The following is a 20,097-nucleotide window of genomic DNA, read 5'->3' on the forward strand; positions in this document are numbered from 1 at the left end:
GAGAGAGAGAGAGAGAGAGAGAGAGAGAGAGAGAGAAAGAAAGAAAGAAAGAAAGAAAGAAAGAAAGAAAGAAAGAAAGAAAGAAAGAAAGAAAGAAAGAAAGAAAGAAAGAAAGAAAGAAAGAAAGAAAGAAAGAAAGAAAGAAAGAAAGAAAGAAAGAAAGAAAGAAAGAAAGAAAGAAAGAAAGAAAGAAAGAAAGAAAGAAAGAAAGAAAGAAAGAAAGAAAGAAAGAAAGAGGGAGGGAGGGAGGGAGGGAAGGAAGGAAGGAAGGAAGGAAGGAAGGAAGGAAGGAAGGAAGGAAGGAAGGAAGGAAGGAAGGAAGGAAGGAAGGAAGGAAGGAAGGAAGGAAGGAAGGAAGGAAGGAAGGAAGGAAGGACAAGCAGGTTAATTTTTTTAAAGTGTGGAAAGACCTACAAGAAAGTATAAAAAGCAAAATTAGCAGAACCAAGAGAACATTATATTTGGCTGCAGAAATATTGCTTGAAGAATGATTTGTATATGTCTACCTCCAGAGAAAGAACTGATAAAAAGAAATGCACAAGGGAAAGAGTTACCTGGGAATTTTAATGTTAACTATTTTTTTTAAAGAAATGCACTCTGAGGGGAGGATGCTTTATTTTGTCTTTGCATCTACTTTGCCTTGTGCATAACAGATAACTTAATAAAAAAAAAGTATTGAATTGAATTAATCATTAAATCCATTAATCCAACTTGTGTAAACCAAAGTTTATTTTTAAACATTGGGTCTGGAGAACCTGAAAGGAATAAACTATGGTAAGAGTTACACTCCTATTGAGGTAAAGAAATCTTATTTTTAGAAAGAATAAAAGATAAATGACAAAAATGGAAATGTATGAAGGGCAGTTAGGAGATTCCTGGACTCAGGAAGACCTGAGTGTAAGTCCCTCCTCAGACACTTTCTAACTATGTGACCCTGGGCAGCTCACTCAATGCTGTTTGCCTCAGTTTCCTTATCTGTAAAATGAGCTGGAGAAGGAAATGGAAAATTACTCCTATATCTTTGTCAAGAAAACCTCAAATTGGGTCAGTGAAACAACTGAACAACAACAAAACGAACCCAAGGTAATAATCCTAAATTTGCCCCCATATATGATGCATAGTTATTGTCTTATTAAAATTTTGTGAGCCAAAGTTTATTTTTAAAAATTTGGACCTAGAAAATCTGAAAGGAATGAACTATGGTAAGAGTTACATTCATACTGAGGTAAAGAAATCTTAAATTTAGAAAAAATAAAAGCTAAATGATAAAAAATAGAAATGAGAAATGTACTAAAACAGATAATGCAAGAAAAAGGGTAGAATTTATAAATATTTAAATGTTTCTTTGTGTGCCACCCTAGAAATAAAATTTGCAATAAAAAATGCCTGGGGACCAACTGAGCCCCAGATAATTTCTAGTCTCTTTTGACTCCAGCATTCTAAAGTTCTATTTGAAAGTTTGGGGGAGTACCTAGTTTGATTTGATTATGCAGTTCTTACAGACTATGATTCCTGGAAATAGTTACTACCAATTGCTATCACAACAAGCATTTTTCCCCACCCCAATATGTAGTGGTCCATGGAGTATACATGCAGCTAAGTAAAATGCTGAGAATCCAAGATATCTGATCATTAGGCGCCCTCCTCTGGGATGCTCTGTGTTTACAGGATTTTATTTGCATAGAAGAACTGGAGCAGCTCTGGAGGGTAGTAGCTCTGAAAGGAAGCAATGATAGAGGCAGGAGTGAGGAGGAGATACAATAAAGTTAGCCCTCCCTTTGCAGGAATATGAACCCCAAGAATTACCAAACATCTGTTAAATCCCACCCAGCCCTCAGATCAGCAGCTAGGGAGCAAACCTGCCTCTAGCTCCCAGGGGTGGCAAATGCAACAAACTTTCATCAAAAACCTAAACCTAAAACATAGTTATTAGATACCCACAGACCTCTTGAGAATTGTCCTGAGAAGAGAGAAGTAAGATTTACATGAGAATATGTTGCAGGACAATTTGAAACCATTACCCACTCTTCCAAAATGTGCAATAATGCAAGCTGGCACCGTAAGGGAAAATGCTTTTTTGTTTTTTAATTCATATTTGGAAGTCATTTTAATACACACACACACACACACACACACACACACACAACTTTGTGACTCTCCTACTTCCTTTTGAAATAAGTCATAATTTGCATGAAATCTTTAGCCCCTTTTCCATCTGCACAGTATTGTGAGACAATCACAGAGGGTCCCAGATATCCTGTACCCTCCCTGCATTTTCTTCTTGCCCTTTTCCTGACTCAGCTTTGGCACTCACATTCCACCTCAGATCTCCTTTATTTGTGCATCATCACTTCTCCCCATTGGCCAATAAGTTCCTTGCAGGCAGAATCCGAGTTATTTTTCAGCCTTATTAACCCCACTATGGAGCGTAGTAGGCACTTAAAAGCTATTCAACTGAATAGTCACAGTTTAATTTATAATTTTCCAGCAAAGCAGGTAGGCACTTTGTCTGAACCAGGGCATAGAAGAGGAATCTCCCACCTTAGAAAATATCCTCTTTTGGGGGGTGTGATTGGGGATGTTGACTGTAAGTAATCTCTCTATTGCAAATATTGACAATATAGAAATAGGTTTCCAACAATGATACACAATGATACAGTGGAACTGCATCCCGCTCTGGGAGTGGGGAAGAGAAGAAGAGAGGGAAAGAACATGAATAATGGAACCATGGGAAAATATTCTAAATTTGTTCATTAAATAAAAAATGAAAAAGGGGGGAGGAGGAACCACACACAAAAAGAAAGAAAAAGAAAGTATCCTCTTTGAAGCCAGGGACTGTATTTCCCTTTCTTTTGTATCCCTCACTAGTAACCTAGCAGGACTTGGGACATAATAAGTGTTTAATTAATCCTGATTAAAATAAGAGAAATGCTGCTCACCAGATGCCGAGAGAGTTTGGGGTTCCTTTGCTCTTCTTGGGCTTGGATGCTATAATCCAGGGGCTCCTTCTTCAATCTCAGAAAAGGAGAGCAGGCATGAAAAGCTGTTCTGCAGGCCTAGGAAAAAGAAAATGGTGGCCTCGTCATGGTTAGGGAGTCAGACCATTGGAGAGTCTTTTAAGAGCTAGAAGACTACGTCTTCAAAGTGTGGTCTGGGGAGCACTGATGGACCTGTGAGGGTTCTGCTACAAGGCTGCAGATGGAGGGGGCCTTGGGAGTATCTGTGTTTCTCAAATGACCATGTCTAAACTATGGCTTCACATGTGAGTTTATGATAAATGTATTTCTCCATTCTCAATGACACAACAAAAGCAGGACTATTCTTCCCATACATCCTGGGGAGGTAGGAGTGTGGGATTTATTTGTGGCACACTTTGCAAGACTGAGGCAGAGTGGAGGCAACAGGAGAGAGAATGGTCCTGAGGTCTTTTGTCTTACGGGTCCATAGGGACTAGGGCTAGAGACTAGACCTGTTATTTCTTTTTTGTTTTTTTTTTGTTGTGGGTTTTTTATTTAATTTTTTATTTAACAAATTTAGAATATTTTTCCATAGTTATGATTCATGTTCTTTCCCTCCCCTTCTCCCAACCCCTTCCTGTAGCCAACAGGCAATTCCACTAGGTTTTGCATGTGTCATTGATCAAGACCTAGTTCCATATTATTGATATTTGCATTAGGATGATTGTTTAGAGTCTCCATCGCCAATCATATCTCCATCAACCCATGTGATCAAGCAGTTGTTTTTCTTCTGTGTTTCTATTCCCACAGTTCTTCCTCTGAATGTGGATGGTTAGACCTGTTATTTCATTGGTATGGGGAACTTCTGGGTGAGGAACTTTCTCTACTCAAAGCAGATCAGTGCCTTCTCTATAAGTCATCATCTTGGAGAGTTATCAAGAGCACTACGAAGTTGAGTAACTTTCCCAGTGTCACATAGTCAGTATATGTTTGGGGCAGGACTAGAACCCAGGGATTCCTGGCTCTGAGGCTGGCTCTCTATCCACTCACTCTTAGGTGGATAGATAAAAAAAAAGAAGAAGAATTCCAAGCCTGGTTTAGTATTCTATTATTATACAGAGTACCTACTTAGCCCTGGGACAGATAAATTGTTGCCCTGGGGGTGACATAACCAGAGATAGAGCTTGAACCCAGATTTAGGGCACTGGACATTCTATCCTTCCAGGATATCTCTGCTTTTTGCTGCACTTGATTGAATTGGAGGTCCAAGAGACCCTCAGCCATTGATAAATGTCTACCACTTAAACATACTCTTTAATATTTAATATGCGGTGCTCAAAAGTTATCATAATGCAGCATCTACATGACTAATGTATAGAATTTGTGCATCTTTCAATGATATTTTATATATTAGCTACCCTGACACCAACATTGTGATTGATATCATTAGTCTTTTTCAAAAGCAATAGTCAAGGGGACAGCTGGTTGGCTCAGTGGATTGAGAGCCAGGCTTAGAGATGAGAGGTCCTGGGTTCAAATCTGGCCTCAGACACTTCCCAGCTGTGTGACCCTGGGCAAGTCACTTAACCCCCATTGCCTAGTCCTTACAGCTCTTCTACCTTGGAACCAATGCACAGTGTTGATTCTAAGACAGAAGGCAAAGGTTAAAAAAAAAAAGCAACAGATGAACAAAGCTAATAATTTATACCTCATATGAGAACTCCTGTTTCTGTGATATTTTAAAACCACACATCCAGGGAATGACGAAGGTGGAGGGGTAGAAACGCATAATAATAACAGAGACTCAAGTTGGGGGAAATGTGCAAGTCTCTTTATAACATAGATGGCAGCCTACTGATTAAATAAACTCCATTAACACTGGCTTGTCGGGATTACCTGGTGTTATTAGTCTTAGGTTGGTATGGGTCAGGAGAAAATGGGAACTCCCAGGAACTTAGAGAGAGATTACAGGCTGAAGAATCAGAGGGATTTTGCTGCTATGGAAATAACTTCATAACTGAGCCGGCAGGAGGGCAATAACTTAAGCATCATGAGGATTACACCCTAATGTTCTTTGTGGAGAAAGCAGAGGTTTCATTTTGTGGCTTATTTATTTAGAGTCTTACCGTGGCAACGTGGGGGTTTCCATCCCTTAAGTGGACCAGGAGGGAGTCCCTTGTCCTTTTCACCTGGCTGGTGAAGAATTTCTTCCATTTCCAACCAGCAAAGGTAGCCAGTTGCCCAAACAAGATAAATGCTGAATATCTCAAGCTGTCATTTTCCTGTATCACCATCAGGAACCAACCCCCCCCAAAAAAGATATATGAATGGATTCATGCATTATGAAGCACCTAGATAAAAATGAAGAAATCAAAAACAAGTGGCTTTTGCATTATAATCTACCACTATTAGATATGATACAAAATACGTTGTCAAATCTATCCTGTAAAAACTCTCAAATTCAGATGAAAAGGAGATTGGGAAGTCACTAATGCCACACCCAGCTCTCTAATATCACTGCTTACCACACCAAGTCTATTTCTCCATACTTAATACAGGGATAATTAGAATGGAAACCTTTTCCCTCTCCTTTCCTTTGCAACCCTATTAATTTGGCTGTTTAATTTGTTCCTGAGTCTGCCTCAGGGGACAATGAATGAAAAGAACTGAGGAGGTTTTTGTTCTTCCTTTCCCCCCCTAGAGATAAAAAGAGAAAATATACATGACAGTCTAGGGTTGTCATCACCTAAAGAGACCTCAACATCTTGCAATCATAATCATAATCATAATAATTCATTTTTATATAGTGCTTTCCAATTTTCAAAATGCTTTCCTCACAACAATCTCGTGAGGTCAGAAGTATGAAAACAATGAAGAAACTGAGGCTTAGGAAATGAGGTGACTTGTCCATACATTCTGGGTCAGAAAAGAGCCTGAATCCAGGTTCAGAGCAGTTTCCTCATCTGTAAAGTGGGGATAAAAATAACTATCCCTTACCTCACTGGGCTGTTATGATTCAAATGAGGTCATATATATATAAATGCTTTCTACTCTTTTAACCAACACACAAGGAAAAATTATTGTTGTTAATATTATCATAATCACAATTATATATCTCTAGTTCTATTTTCTCAACATTCACTTCTTCAATTTCCAGCTGTCTTCCAAATATTTCCTTCTGCCTCCATTAAGTGCTTCAAACTCAGCATATCCAAAGTGGAATTTAACCTTACCATACACGTCTGCCCTAAGCCTGCTCTTTCTGATACCTCTATTTCTATTCATGGTACCTCCTTCTTCTGGGCAACCTAACCAGAAACTTCCATTTTTACTCTTCCATCTCCTTCTCCATACTCTGCAAAATTGAAACAGTCACCAAGTGATGCTGAGATTTCCCAGAGGAATCTCAGTGAAATTTACCCTGTCCATCCCCACCACCACCATTCCAGTTTGCACTCTTTTTGTCTCTTGACTAGACTATTGCTATAATTTCCTACCTGGTCTCTCTTTCTATTCCAATCCATTGAGTTAACATTCCTAAAGTAATTTTGACAATGTCATTCCCCTAATCAAAACTCTTTGGTGATTCCCAATGTCACTGAATTATTTAAGCTCAAGGTACCCTAGGATCATAAGATCAATGGATATGATTGGCATAAAGAAACTCAGAGGCCATCTAATCTAAACTCATTATCTTACAAATGAGGAAACTGAGGCCAACAGAATTCAAGTAATTTGTCCTATGTCACTAATGTCATTCCACAGTTCCAGCTTCATTGATCCTCTTCACCTTTTCTATGACCTGCCAGACTAGACTGCTCCTTGTTCTCCAAACATAGTCCAGTGTTTTTTCCATGCCTTTACTCGGGATGCCCTCCCTGACAGTGAAACCCTGTGAAAATATCTGTCCTTCAAAGTTCAGTTCAAATGCCAAATCAAACTTGCATCCCTAGCACCTAGGACAGTGCCTGACACATAGTATATAATTAATAAATTTGTTGGTGTTCAGTCATGTCCTATTCTTCATGATCCCATGGACTCTTAAAGACTAGGGGGTTTTCTTGATGAAGATACTGGAGTGATCTGCCATTTCCTTCTCCAGCTCATTTTTGAGGAAACTGAAGCAAATAGAATTTAGTGGCTTGCCCAGGTTCACATAGCCAGGAAGTATCTGAAGCTGGATTTGAACTCAGGTCTATTTTGATTCTAGATCCAGTGCTCTATCCGCTGAGCCACTAGCTGTCTTGATTGATCAATTGATCAACTGATCAATTGTTCTTCAGTGAAGTCTTCCCTGACCTCCCCAGCCAAAAGTGATCTCTCCTCTCTCTGAATTCCCACATTGTAGTTGCACCTTTCCTATAACATTGGTCATATTCTACCTTGTATTATAGTCATTTGAACATATATCTTATTGCCCTTAATAGACTGAAAACTTCCTGAGGACAGGAACCATGTTCTAATCATCTTGATGTTCTCCCTGTGATTAAAAGCACTCAATCAATGTTTGTCGTACTAATTAGTAAGTCCTTAATACTCTACCCAGCAAACCCAGGTACCATAAATCTCTAGCCCACCTCTAACCACACAGAATTTAATCATGAGTTCTTCTTGAGCCACTTACATCATCTAATAAAGTCCTGGTCTGGAGAGTGATATCTATGAAGAAGGAGCCCAGACCTTTCCCCTTGATCTTGCCCAGGATAACAATCAGTGCCTTCACACTCTCATATATGATCTCAGAACTCACAGGGTCATACAGTCCATGAACCAGTGAGTCGAGCAAAATCTTCTTATACTTTTTCACCTGTTAGAAGCAAGGCATTTAAAAGCATTAATTAAGATAATTAATATTACAGTATCCAGGTTAACAAGAGTGGGCAGCTAGGTGGCTCAGTAGATTGAGAGCCAGATCTGGAGACTTTCTGTCTTAAAATTAATAAAGTGATTTGGTACCAGTACACAGAGCAGTAGAGCATGGGGGTTAAATGATTTGTCCATGGTCACACAGGTAGGAAGTATCTGAAGCCAAATTGAAACCAAGACCTCCTGCTTGGGCAAAGCCAAGATGGTGGCTGAGTAGCAACAAAAGCTGAAACTACTCTCACCATCCTTCCAAACCAATCTTTAAAAAGCACCTCAAAATGACAGGAGTCAAAAATCAACAAAAAAATAGAGTGAGAGGGCTCTCCCATTGAATACAACCTGAAAAGTAGACAGAAAGAATTGATTTCCATGGGATAAGGGGGAACCAGAAACAAAACTGCTCACAGAGTAGGGGTGGTGGACCATCCCCTACCTTCTGCACCAGGATCCTAATCTGGGCATAGGCCAACTTTGGAATCCTAGGACCCTGGATATAGCAAAAAACAAAGCACCCCATACCCCAGATCTATCCCTTGAAATTACATGCCCTGGTACCACCCCACAGTGAAGCCTAGAAGTCCATAGCACCTGGCCCTTTTCAGCTTATGCTGCAGTGAAGGACTAGCCCCAGGGCAAAATAGCTCACAGTACTGAGCCCTGCAAGCCAGCATCAGAGGAGACAGAATCAGTAGCTTTCAGAATTCCCAGTCCACAAGCAAAAATAAAAGGCTGGGGAAATGAGCACATGGCAAAAGAAACACCTAACTTTAGGAAAGTTCTATGGAGACAAAAAGGGAAACACAGAATCAAAAGGGGGTGGTGAAATCCAACAAGCACATGCAAAACTTCAAAGACAAATGAAAATTCATCTCAAGTGATAAAAGAACTCAAAAAAGAAATTCAAAAATTAAATAAGACAGGTCAAAGAAAAATAGGAAATGGAAAAAACAAATGAAAGTAATTCAAACAGAAAATAACAGCTTAAAAAGCAAGGCTGGTCAACTGGAAAAAGAAGGACAAAAATTTAATGAAGGACAGAATTTCTTTAAAAACAGAATTGACCTACTGGGAAAAAAAAGAGGCAGAAAAATCCAATGAAGAAAAGAGTTCCACAAAAACAATAATGGCTGAATTGAAAAGGAAGATTAAAATGTCATGGAAGAAATTCATTCTTTAAAAATTAGAATTGAAATCAAGACCTCTCATCTCTGGGCCTGGCTCTCAATTCATAGGAGCCATCTAGCTGACCCTCATCCTCTTTCAATTTTCTTTCTTTCATGCCTTTCTTCCTTGAGAAGATTGAGTAATGTTGAAAAACCACTCATAACATTTTTTCTGCCATTCTTATATTTTCAAATTACCTTGTAGCATCAAGATCCACTATATTCAGCCAACCCTAGTTATCTTAGAATTATCTTAATTGGCTATATTGCCTTCTGCCTTACTGCATGTACCCCATCTCCCAACTTTCAGTTTCTGATCTGGGCTCAGTAATCAGAACGAAAGTACCATGCTACCATTGCTCCTGAAAAAAGTATGTCAATCCCTATAGATCAACTCACCATTCCTGTGACTCCCCAAACATTCCCTTTCCTGGTAGAGATGGGATTAACTCATTTTTGCATTTGTATCCCCAGGGTGCAGCACTGTATCTAACACATAATAAGCACTTAATACTTTTTCTTTGATTCATTCTGTTAAGATTTTAACAAGGACAGGCTGTTAATTTCTCTCTTTTCTTTTTCTCAAAGTCTGTCCAGCTAAAGAGAAATAAAGAATTTAAAGATTTGGCCCATTGTGTATTTTTCCTTTGTTGTTGGTCATTTATTTCAGTGGTATCTGACTGACTCTTCATGATTTCATTTGGGGTTTTCTTGACAAAAATACTGGTTTGCCATTTCCTTCTCCAGTTCATTTTAGAGACAAGGAAACAGAGGCAAAGAGGGTTAAGTGACTTGCCCAGTCTCTCATAGCTAGTAAGTATCTGAGGTCACATTTGAATTCAGATCTTCCTGACACCAAGTCCAATATTCTATCTATCCACTGAGCCAACTGACTGCCCTCATCTGAACCTTTTTTACATTGCTCAGGGCAAAAAAAGGATGCTGATTATTCTGTCTTCCTTCTAAATGTCCACTTGGTACTTTGCAACCTCTCCTTTTGGCCTCCATAGATGTCTCTAGAACTAGGCTTTGCCACTAAGAAGGGACCATGAAAGAATCATAAAGTTATAGGATCATTGATCCAGAACTAGAGAGATTTTTCTAATCTCTTTTTTTCACAGATTAAGAAACTGAGGCTTAAAATCACATAGGTAGTAACCATCAGAGGCAGAATTTGAACCTGAATCCTCTTACTCTAAAGCTCTTTTTATCACACACATCACCCTTGGTCTCCTGGGTTCAAAGCAGTGTGGCCTCAGACCCTTCCTATTGTGTGACTCTAGGCAAGTCACTTAATCCCCCATTGCCTCACCCTTGACATTTTAGAATTAACACTAAGACAGAAAGTAATGGTTTTTTAATAATAATAATAATAATAACAGTAATTTTAGTTGAGGTGGGGAAGGCAAAGAGAGGAGATGCACAAACCTACACCATATTTTGACCCTCCTTCCCAGAGGGTCAGTGCACTTACTAGGGGAGCTCACTCAGTATCCACAAGGTGGGGGGCACTAGATCTCTCAGAGAGAAAAGTTTCTTTCTCATCAAAACCCAAATCAAACAAAGGACAGTCTAACAAAGTAATTATTCTCCTTGCACCGTAAAGAGAATATGGGCTGAAGCTCAATGGCATAGGGCAGTGATGGTGAACCTTTTAGAGATCAAGTGCCCAAACTGCAACCCTCATGCCACATGTGAGCCCCCCACCTTACCCCACGTAGGGGAGAGAGAAAGCACTCCCATTGGCTGCTGGGCAGAAGGGCAGATGATGAGAAAAATGTCCTCAGGTGTGCATGGAGAGAGGGAGAGGAGCAGCCCCGCCCCTGCCCCAACACATATGCCATAGGCTCACCAACATGGGCATGGGGTAACAGTTCTCAAAATGTAGGCCTTCTGAGCTTTTCCAGGGTCACTAGGACCCTTTTAAAGAGCCTACAGAGACAAAACTATTTTCATACCAATATGAAAATATTTTCATTTCTAGACTTAATTCACATAAACAAAAGCTCTCAGGTAAGGGGTGCCTCAGTAATGCCTATGCATGAAAAGCAGTTCTGAGACCAAAGAGTTTGAGAATCACTGATGAGGGGGGATTCCTAAGTGAGGAAAATCCCTCTGCCAAAGCAAGTTAGCACCTTCTCTGCAAATTAGTCTTAGAAACTTGCCTACAGCACTAAGAAGTAGAGGGACTTCAGAAACTCCAATTCCCAGCATCCTATTTTCCTCCTCACATTACGTGCTGACGTAGGGAGGATATAAGTTTTATGTAGCTCCACCTCTCTCTTTCTCTCTCTCTCTCTTCCTGTGCTCAGGTTTGGTGGAAGAGGCATGAGGTGAGAGCCAGGAGAGTTTGGCTCACATGGTCTTAATTTTGTTAGATAATTAGAGGTTTTTTTAAACTTCTATTTCCTTTTTATTCCTTCTACTTCAAGTGATTATTGATAAACTTTATAAAATATTTTTTTAAAAAGTAGAGGGACTTGTCTAGAGTCACACAACCATTTGAGGTGAGAGGCACGAATTGAACCAAAGTTTTCCTGTCTCTGAGACTAGTTCTGTATCTAGTACACTACAATACCACCACCTTACTTCACTTTAAATACCCCCAACTAAATACCCCATTTCTGGAGTGCTGACATAGTTATTCACAAAGCAGCATCACTTGCTCCAGTTCCACTAGGTTCAGTGCTGCTCCAAATTCTCCTGGAATCCCCCAGTGGGAATATAAAGGGCAGTACATTCAGGGCAGTGCCACTAGTGCCCACTTCCGTTAGCCCAATGCCCCACTCCCCTTAGCGTACACGGGGACACAGGAGGGATCTGAAGAGAGCCTTTCTCTAGTGCGTCATTTTGCTTTGGGCAGACCTGTCTTGGTACAGATAATGTCTAATATACCTATAAAGGTGGCAGAAAGAAGTACCAGTAAATACTGCCAGGACACCTCTGGAAATATTACTTTGAAGTTTCCTTATTCTTGGCAGTAGGAAATTCTGCCACATGAGTGATCCCAGCGTGAGTAAGGAGAAGAGATGACTGAGAATACCTTGATTCTTACCTTGTCAGGTGCTTCATAAGCCATATTTCCTAAGCCTATAATTGCCATGTGACGTCTTTTGGTGTTGGAATCCCGAGCCCTTTCTGCCAAAAGGTAAAACATATTCTTCAGGGGCTCCTGGTTACAGAGCCTGAGTTTCCATGATATCTGTAATCAATACACTCATTAGGTCTTGGCTGAAGTTGGCTCCATCATTCATTCATCATTTGCAATGACAGAATATGAAATATGAAATATTATAAATGATGGGAGGCAATGGGATGTAATAGATGGGGTTCTGCATGAGAAGGAGTCAAGAACCTGGTTTCTGGATTTTCTGTTCATGGTTTAGCCATTCTCTATTGTGTGACTCAGGGAAGTCATTCACCCTCCTTTTCCCTAAATGTAAAATAAGTTGATTGCCCTAGATTAGCTCCGGAATCTAATCCACCAAATTTAGAAAACATTTATCAAGAGAGAGCCCTGTGCAGAATTAATTAATTAATTGATTGATTGATTGATTATTGAGGGAAAGTGCCCAAGGAAGTATATGTGACATGAGACAAGAGTTGATACTCTTGACTGTGAGAGACCAAGAGCATAACCACCTCTAGGATGGTGAAGCAAAGATTGGGGCATGAGAGTAGAGCTTACTCTGCCCCTTCAGAGCCTGCTCTGGACAAAAGTGAGAAGTAGGCAAAGTGTGTCTTCAACATCCTCTCTTCACCCCTCTCAGCTTCCTCAAGGTCAAAGCAATTCTCCCTCACACACAAAAACCACCACCATATCCAGTGCATACATGCTAATCCTTGGCTGCCATGTCTTCTTAAGACAGGGCTCCTTAGCCCATCTGCTTGGGAGACCAGAATCATGGACTAGAGCTAGAGAGAGCCTTGGAGATTACAGAGTCCCTACCCCCTTCCCTTTCTAAATAAGCTTCTTTTAGACCTCTCTCCAAGACTGGCCTTACTTACACAGCATTTTGAAGTGAGCAAAGTTTGTGTTTGACTCTCCCCACCGCAAACCTTTCTTCCAGCAAATCCTGATAACATAAGATCCCTTTCCTACTCTGGAGATTTTTATCTTTTACATTTTAACAGAACAAGGAAAAAAAAGAATAAAGCCTTAAGCCAAAAGGAATAGATTTCTAATTTTTCTCTGTTTTTCTCTTTGTATCTCTAGTATCTCATAAAGTATGCTAGTAAAAGCAGCTGGGTGGTAAATAAAGTGCAAAGCCTGAAGTCAGGAAACACTGAGTTCAAATTCAGCTTCAGACACTTCCCAGCTATGTAATCCTGGGCAAGCATCAGTTAACCACTGTTCACTTCAGTTTTTTCATTGTAAAATGAGGATAACAGCAGCACTTTTGCAAGGGAGGATCAAATGAAATAATACACATAGTAGGCACTCTATAAATGTTGATTCCCTTCGGTTCCTACCCCAGCCCCCAAGTACCTAACACAAGTTTCTGGCACATCAGAGTTGCTTCATAAATGCTTGTTTAATTAAAGTGAATTAATTCTGGACTTTCAAGGACTATCAAATAAGATGAAATGGGGGGCAGGGTGTTAATTAGTGTATTAAAACTTCTCAATACCCTAAAAGCATACGAGATCTAAGGTAAACTTTATTCTCTAAACTTGCCTGGCAATCAAAAACTAAGATGCTGGACCAACATTCCTTAAGGCTTATAGTGGCATTCTATGAGAATAGAATATTAAACTGAAGGGAGGTGATAAGATAATATCTGTGCGAACTTCAGAAAGTATAAAATTGTGATGACTGCTGGCACTGAAGTTTTGGATTTATAAGATATTTTTAATATCTCTGTGGTTATTTATTTCTTCTAGAAGTTCTACATCTAAAATTCAGGCAATCGCAAAAACAAGTGGACTCAACCCAGTCATATTTATTATGGGGAAAAGTGGTCTATATCTGTAAGGTGTTATTGCTGTTAACTTAAACTAACCCTCTCTGATTCATACCCCCAAGCAAAGCTATTGACAATATGAGCAGTGGGGTTAATTAAATCTATTCAAGTAATATCAAAAATTATGCTCTCAATTAGGGAAATCACTAAGCATGGGAAGAAACACTGAGTGAATAAAAATCTCTGTTCTATGCCTATCCTTTATTTCTCTGACTCAAACCTTGGAAAAGAGAGATTTTCGAAATATTCTTTGCTTCTTAGATTGAGAGCTGGGTTCAGGTAGGTGGTCACTTGGGATTTCTCTTCGTGGTTGATCCACAGATCTGGAAAAGAAAAATCACTATAAGAATCCCAGGAAATGCACTCTAAAATAAAATCCTGTGTAATATTTAGTGGCGCTATGCCAGTACTGGGCGTCCAAAGTCCTATAAGGAACAAATCTGTATTTCAGGAACTTAGAGACCAGATGGGGAAAGAGAATGTTTATATAACAGGCACAAAACTGAATTGAGATTTGGTCCCTCTCCATCACTATTGTCCCATACTTAGCCAAAAGGAGTACTCCAGCATCTTGCAGCTGAGGAGGTTCTGGGAAAGCCCAACTGTTTTTCTCCTCAAGCTGAAACAGCATTCTTTTTCTTGCAACCTGGTCTGACTTGTCCTTGGACACCTCAAAAGGGAAACTAAAATAAAACATACAAAGTCACACTTGCTATTAGCCTGGGGAAAAAAGTTACAAACAAGCAAGACTGTTACACTCTACATCTCTACCACACTTAGCCAATCCAGGATTTCCACCAATCAATAAATATTTAAATAAATAAACATTGAAGCACCTACTCCATGCTAGGCACTGGGCTAAACCCTGGGGATACAAAAAGAAAGTCCAGTTTTCAAGGAGCTCACAGTCTAATTTCCTCCCTTAACCTAAAGGTTAGCCAATAAAAGTGACCATGAAGAGAAGCAGACCACCTCTCATAACTATGTAAGAAGTCGCCACAATAGTTTGTTTTCATTCTTCCCAAGGAGAGATGTTCATTTGTGTGTCTCTCTGGGTTCTTTCAGAGCTGCCAGTCCACACTCTCCAACACCCCTCTTTGATCACTAGGAAAGCTTTGGGTCAAGCCCTGACAAGGTACCTGAAAAATAGCCTGGGCTTGCTTAAAAGGAGAACCATTCCCTCCAACTGTTGATATTCCAGCAAGGTGATGGCGTTGGTCATGACAAGAAAGCTCAGTTGTCTCTGGTCCATGACAAGAAGATGCAGGTAAATTCTGTCTGCCGCTGCTGTCCTCTGGGAAAACAAACACGAGTCAACAACAAGCATTTCATCCAAGGCTAACAGACTGGCCACCAGCAAATAACTGCTCTTTTGGAATCAGAAGCTGGGAATTCAGACTGACAGTGTGTCTAAATTATATCTTGAGGATAGACAAATGGTCAAGGGATATGAATAGGCAGTTTTCAGATAAAGAAATCAAAACTATCAATAAGCACACGAAAAAGTGCTCTAAATCTCTCATAATTCGAGAATTGAAAATCAAATCAACACTGAGGTACCACCTCACACCTATCAGAATGATCAATATAACAGTAAAGGTGAGTAATAAATGTTGGAGGGTATGTGGCAAAATTGGGACACTAATGCATTGCTGGTGGAGTTGTGAATTGGTCCAACCATTCTGGAAGGTAATTTGGAATAGTGCCCAAAGGGCTTTAAAAGAATGCATACCCTTTGATCCAGCCATACCACTGCTAGGTTTGTACCCTAAAGAAATAAAGAAAAATGTTTATGCAAAATATTCATAGCTATGCTCTTTGTGGTGGCAAAATTGGAAAATGAAGGTGATTGGGGAATGGCTGAACAAATTGTGGTACGTATATGACGGAGATAGAATTCTATTGTGCTGTAAGGAATGATGATCTGGTAAATTTCTATATGAACTGGGAGAACCTCAGTAAACTGATGCAAAGTGAAATGAGCAGAACCAAGAGAACATCATACACAGAAAGTGAAACATTGTGGAACACTACAATGTAATGGACTTTTTCTAATACAAGACAACCCCAAAGAACTTATGAGAAGGAATGCTTTTCACTTTAAGAGAAAGAACTGTGGGAGTAGAAACACAGAAGAAAAATAAATGACTTATCATTTGTTTATATGGATACATGTTTGGGGGTTTTGGTTTTGAAAGATTGCTCTATTGCAAAAATAAATAATATGGAAATAGATATCAAGTGATAATATTTGTATAACCCAGTGGAAGTGCTTATTGGATGCAGGAGCAGGGAAGGAATAGGGGAGGTAAAGAAAATGAAATATGTAAACATAGGGAAAAATTTTTAATTAAAAAATTAATTATATCTTGAGGCCCAAGAATGAGTGTGGGCACCAGAAAAGTGTGACGTGAACAACAGAGGAACTGAACAGCAGAAAAGATTCAATTAGAGGAAGAGAAATATGAGATCCTCACCTCTCTCCCATGATGAACAGCTTCCTTGGGCCAGGTGATGCCAGACCTGAGATTTTCTAAATTCTGGAAGAATCTTAGGGCTGACCTCAATCCTCGGAGCAGGAAGCTCTAGAAGTGAGACAAGTTCAGGATGGAGGGAGGATTTTCTAACCTGAGCTCAGAAACAGGCAAAGGAAGAGTCAGATTTACCTAGATTGTGAACAGGAAGGGACTTTAGAGACTGCGAAGTCTAACTCCCTCATTTTACAAATGAGGAAATTAAAGCCAAGGAGGCAAAGAGACTAGGTCACCATCATATAAGTAGTAAGTAGCAGTCCTAGTATTTGAGTCCAGATCTTCTGATTCCAAATGCTTAGTACAGTCCCTGGTACGAAGGAAAACCTTAATAAATACTTGTTCTCTTTCCTTTCCCATTCCCTTGTTTCTCAGTTCTCTCTCCTTAGGCCCTAACCAATCAATGTCCCCTCTAGCTAAATGCAATATGGTACAAGTAGAAAGAATTCTGCCTTTGGAGGAAAAAGAATACTTGCCCTTTTCCCTCTTTTGGTAAAGGCAGGGTATTAGTTTAAATGAAGATCCTCATTGAGAAAAGAAGTCAAATGGAAGGTCCCTTCCTTTAATTCTAATCATTCTGCTTATAATCTTTAGTATAGGACTCTAAACACAGGAAATCATAAAAGATTTCCTGAATCACAGGCTAGAACTATCATGCTGAAAGTGAGCTCCTTCCCCTATATAATATCTTGACAATGCAGATTCAGTGGAGTAAACAGTATCAAGGATTTACTTAACTAATGAATGGGGGAAAGGGCAAGAGAGATCAGATTCACAGACTCTCTTTGACTGCAACAAGGAGAGCGCCACTAGGTAGACCATGCCTTCATCTGGGATATGGTGGCCAGTGCTAAACATAATCCGACTGAGATTTGGAAAGACGGTGCAAGGAATCCCAAGGGAAGTATTCTTTTCCCTCACATACAAGTCAGCCTTTGATGGCTGCATTAAACGTGGATTCAGTGCAAGCCCCTGGTTCTTACCTCTAGTTCCCAGATCCTGGGCTGGCTGGTTATGATGAATTGAGCTTCTGTAGGAATTCCCATGGAGAACTGTCTCATAGTAACTCTTGGGATGATCCAGTAGGTCCTGCTTGGGTAACTGAATGTGATGATTCCACAGAATTTCCCCATCCCTGGAAAGAGTATTTTGAAAGGGGAGGTTTGGAGGTTGAATGAGTATTCGTTCCTCACCAGACTGGCTAAGAAGTCAGAAATGCAGGGGCAGCAAGGAGGCCCTGTGGATAGAGACCCAGACCTGGAGATTAGAGGTCCTGGGTTCAAATCTTCCCTTTCTAGCTGTGTGACCCTGGGCAAGTCACTTCATCCCCATTGCCTATTCCTTATGGCTCTTCTGCCTTGGAACTGATACTTAGTGTTGAAAATAAGACAGAAGGTGAGATTAAAAAAAAAAAGTCAGAAATTCAGATGTGCCCAAGGTTGTTCTGGCAGACAATGGAATTTTCCAAAACAGAGCTAAGATCCTCCTCCTCCTCCTCCTCCTCCTCCTCCTCCTCCTCTTGCCTCTACTGTCTCTTTGAGTCTTATCAATACTTTTCAAGCTAAGGTGCTGCTGTGAACACATCATTCCCTGCAACAAAGTACATGACTATTTCCTCATCATGGCACCAGATGGCAGTAGCAGCCTACTGAACTACATGAGAGATGCTGGAAAACACCGGAAGTTTATGCCAAGACTGACTTCTCTGAGCCAACTTGGGGGGGGGGGGGAGGGGGGGGAGGATTAAAAAAAAGAAAGAAAGAAAGAAACAGGACACCAAGTGCCTTGAGAGTTACTTAGTGTGATGCCAGCTTTCATGTTCTTCTCCCCCGTGAATTATACAGGACAGATTGAAAAAAGATTAGAGGACAGGAAAAAAAATGAGGAGGTAGTTCCAGTAATTCAGATCTCCTGGAGGACCTGAGCTAGGGTGATATCACCAGGAATAGAGAAGGGAGGAAAAAGTCCATAGTTGGAAAGAAGAGTTGAAAGAAGGAATGGGATTAATTGCTAGGGTATAAGGAGACGTCATTGTTGATTAAAAAGCTTTGGAGACTAAAAGAAACATTTCTTTTCATTTTAAAATTACAAAGTTAGGAAGGGGAAGCCAGTTGGGAGAAAGAGGAAGTAGAGGAAGATAATGAGTTTGGACCTTGTTCTTATGGTCTGAATCTATGATTTCCTTTGGATAGGGAATTCCAGTGAAGAAATTCCCTTTACTAATTCAGATCAGTACTTGGTGGATTCTTTATCGACTTGAAGACTTTATGGAATAAAACATTGAGAGGTTAAGTGATTTGCTGCCAGTGGGTATCAGAGGCTGAACTTGAACTTAGAGTTTTCTGACTCTGGATCTATCCACTCCTCCCACTGGCAGAGATTAGTTCTAGATATTCAAACTGCAGGTAATAAAATGCTACAGTTTAAAAGAACTTCAGAATCTAACCCCCTGCATTATACAAATAAGAAAACTAGAGACCAGAAAGGTTAAGAAACTTGCTCAAATTCACATGTTTAATTTGAAATTGTGGTGGAATATTTAAGAAGAAATATCAAGTTGGGGCCAGAAATTTAGATTTGTAAGTTAGCAGCATGCGTTTCGTTGAATCTATAAGTGAAGATAATAACTTTTAATGAATGAGGTCAGAAAAAAAAGCAGAGGACTTACTGAGCTTTAGATGTCATCCACAATTAAGAGGTAACAAGGGTGGGGAAAATCACAAACACACACACAAAAGGAGTAGAACTAGAGCAGTTCAAACAGAAGAAATAGTTTCCAAGAAATGAGACCGGGCAAAGAGGTAAAGATCACTGAAAATGCTGTTAACAGAGTAGAAAAAGCTTTGGGATTCAGCTAGAAGGGATAATTTCAGTAGTACAGAGATGAAGGAAGCTGGCTTTTAAAACTATAAAGAGGGAATAAATGTTCATGGTGGTCTACTAGTTCCTTAATAAGTCTGGCAGCTAAGGATTAGATAACAATTTAACAAATATTTATTGTCTACTAATTGAAAGGCATAACTTTTATTTAGTAAGCTCCAGTGCTAAGTACTGAATATACCAAAATGGAATCAGTATTTATCCTCAAAGAGCTTAAATTCTACAGTGAGACGTAAATAGGATAGATAGAAGCAGCAGAATCAAACAAGTCTCTTGTCTCTCTGTCTTCTGTCTCTCCCTCTGTCTCTGCATTTCTGTCTCTGTTTCTCTGTGTCTCTCTCTCTCTCATTAAGATACAAAGAGACCGAAGTATATTTAATACAGAGGTGAAGGAACCAGAGACTAAACCAGAGATAATTATGAAAGCATTAGAAGTAGGAAGGAAGAACACTAGTGGAAAAGTGAACTTGGAAGGGGAAGAGGAATGCTATCTCTTCTGAGACTGATGGAGAAATGAAAGAATAACTATAAAGTCAAAGGTATCTAGATATTTTGTGATCCCTGACAGTGGGCATGGGGTTGCCCAAGTGGGAAATGTGAGCTTAAGTAGAAATACTGAAATAATCCATGTGAGGAATTAAATATGGAAGGAGTTTTAATATATACAAGAAAACTTTGAGTAATTGAGAGTTATTTTTAAGAGATTAAAAAATGTTCTCCAGGGACATAAAGCATA

The 20,097-nt window shown here is 39.7% G+C and overlaps 1 protein-coding gene across 3 annotated transcripts; it reads right to left on the reverse strand.

The window, feature by feature from the left end:
• Positions 1-711: 711 nt before the first annotated feature.
• LOC130458488 (protein maestro-like) lies at positions 712-17,643 on the reverse strand. 3 transcript variants are annotated; one of them, XM_056824425.1, is made up of 10 exons: positions 17,465-17,642; positions 16,428-16,535; positions 15,090-15,244; positions 14,496-14,633; positions 14,171-14,273; positions 12,042-12,188; positions 7,582-7,764; positions 5,084-5,239; positions 2,940-3,056; positions 712-1,716 (listed from the first exon to the last, which is right to left on the reverse strand). In XM_056824425.1, the coding sequence occupies exons 1-10, from the start codon at positions 17,612-17,614 to the stop codon at positions 1,663-1,665; spliced, it is 1,311 nt and encodes a 436-aa protein (XP_056680403.1). In that variant the 5' UTR covers positions 17,615-17,642; the 3' UTR covers positions 712-1,662. The 3 variants fall into 3 exon arrangements, with proteins under 3 accessions (XP_056680403.1, XP_056680406.1, XP_056680404.1); XM_056824428.1 differs by lacking the exon at positions 2,940-3,056 and having other exon boundaries at positions 17,465-17,643; XM_056824426.1 differs by lacking the exon at positions 16,428-16,535.
• Between the last annotated feature and the right edge of the window lie 2,454 nt (positions 17,644-20,097).

The sequence above is a fragment of the Monodelphis domestica genome, chromosome 3 (genome assembly GCF_027887165.1).
Source record: "Monodelphis domestica isolate mMonDom1 chromosome 3, mMonDom1.pri, whole genome shotgun sequence".
Lineage (NCBI taxonomy): Eukaryota > Metazoa > Chordata > Mammalia > Didelphimorphia > Didelphidae > Monodelphis > Monodelphis domestica.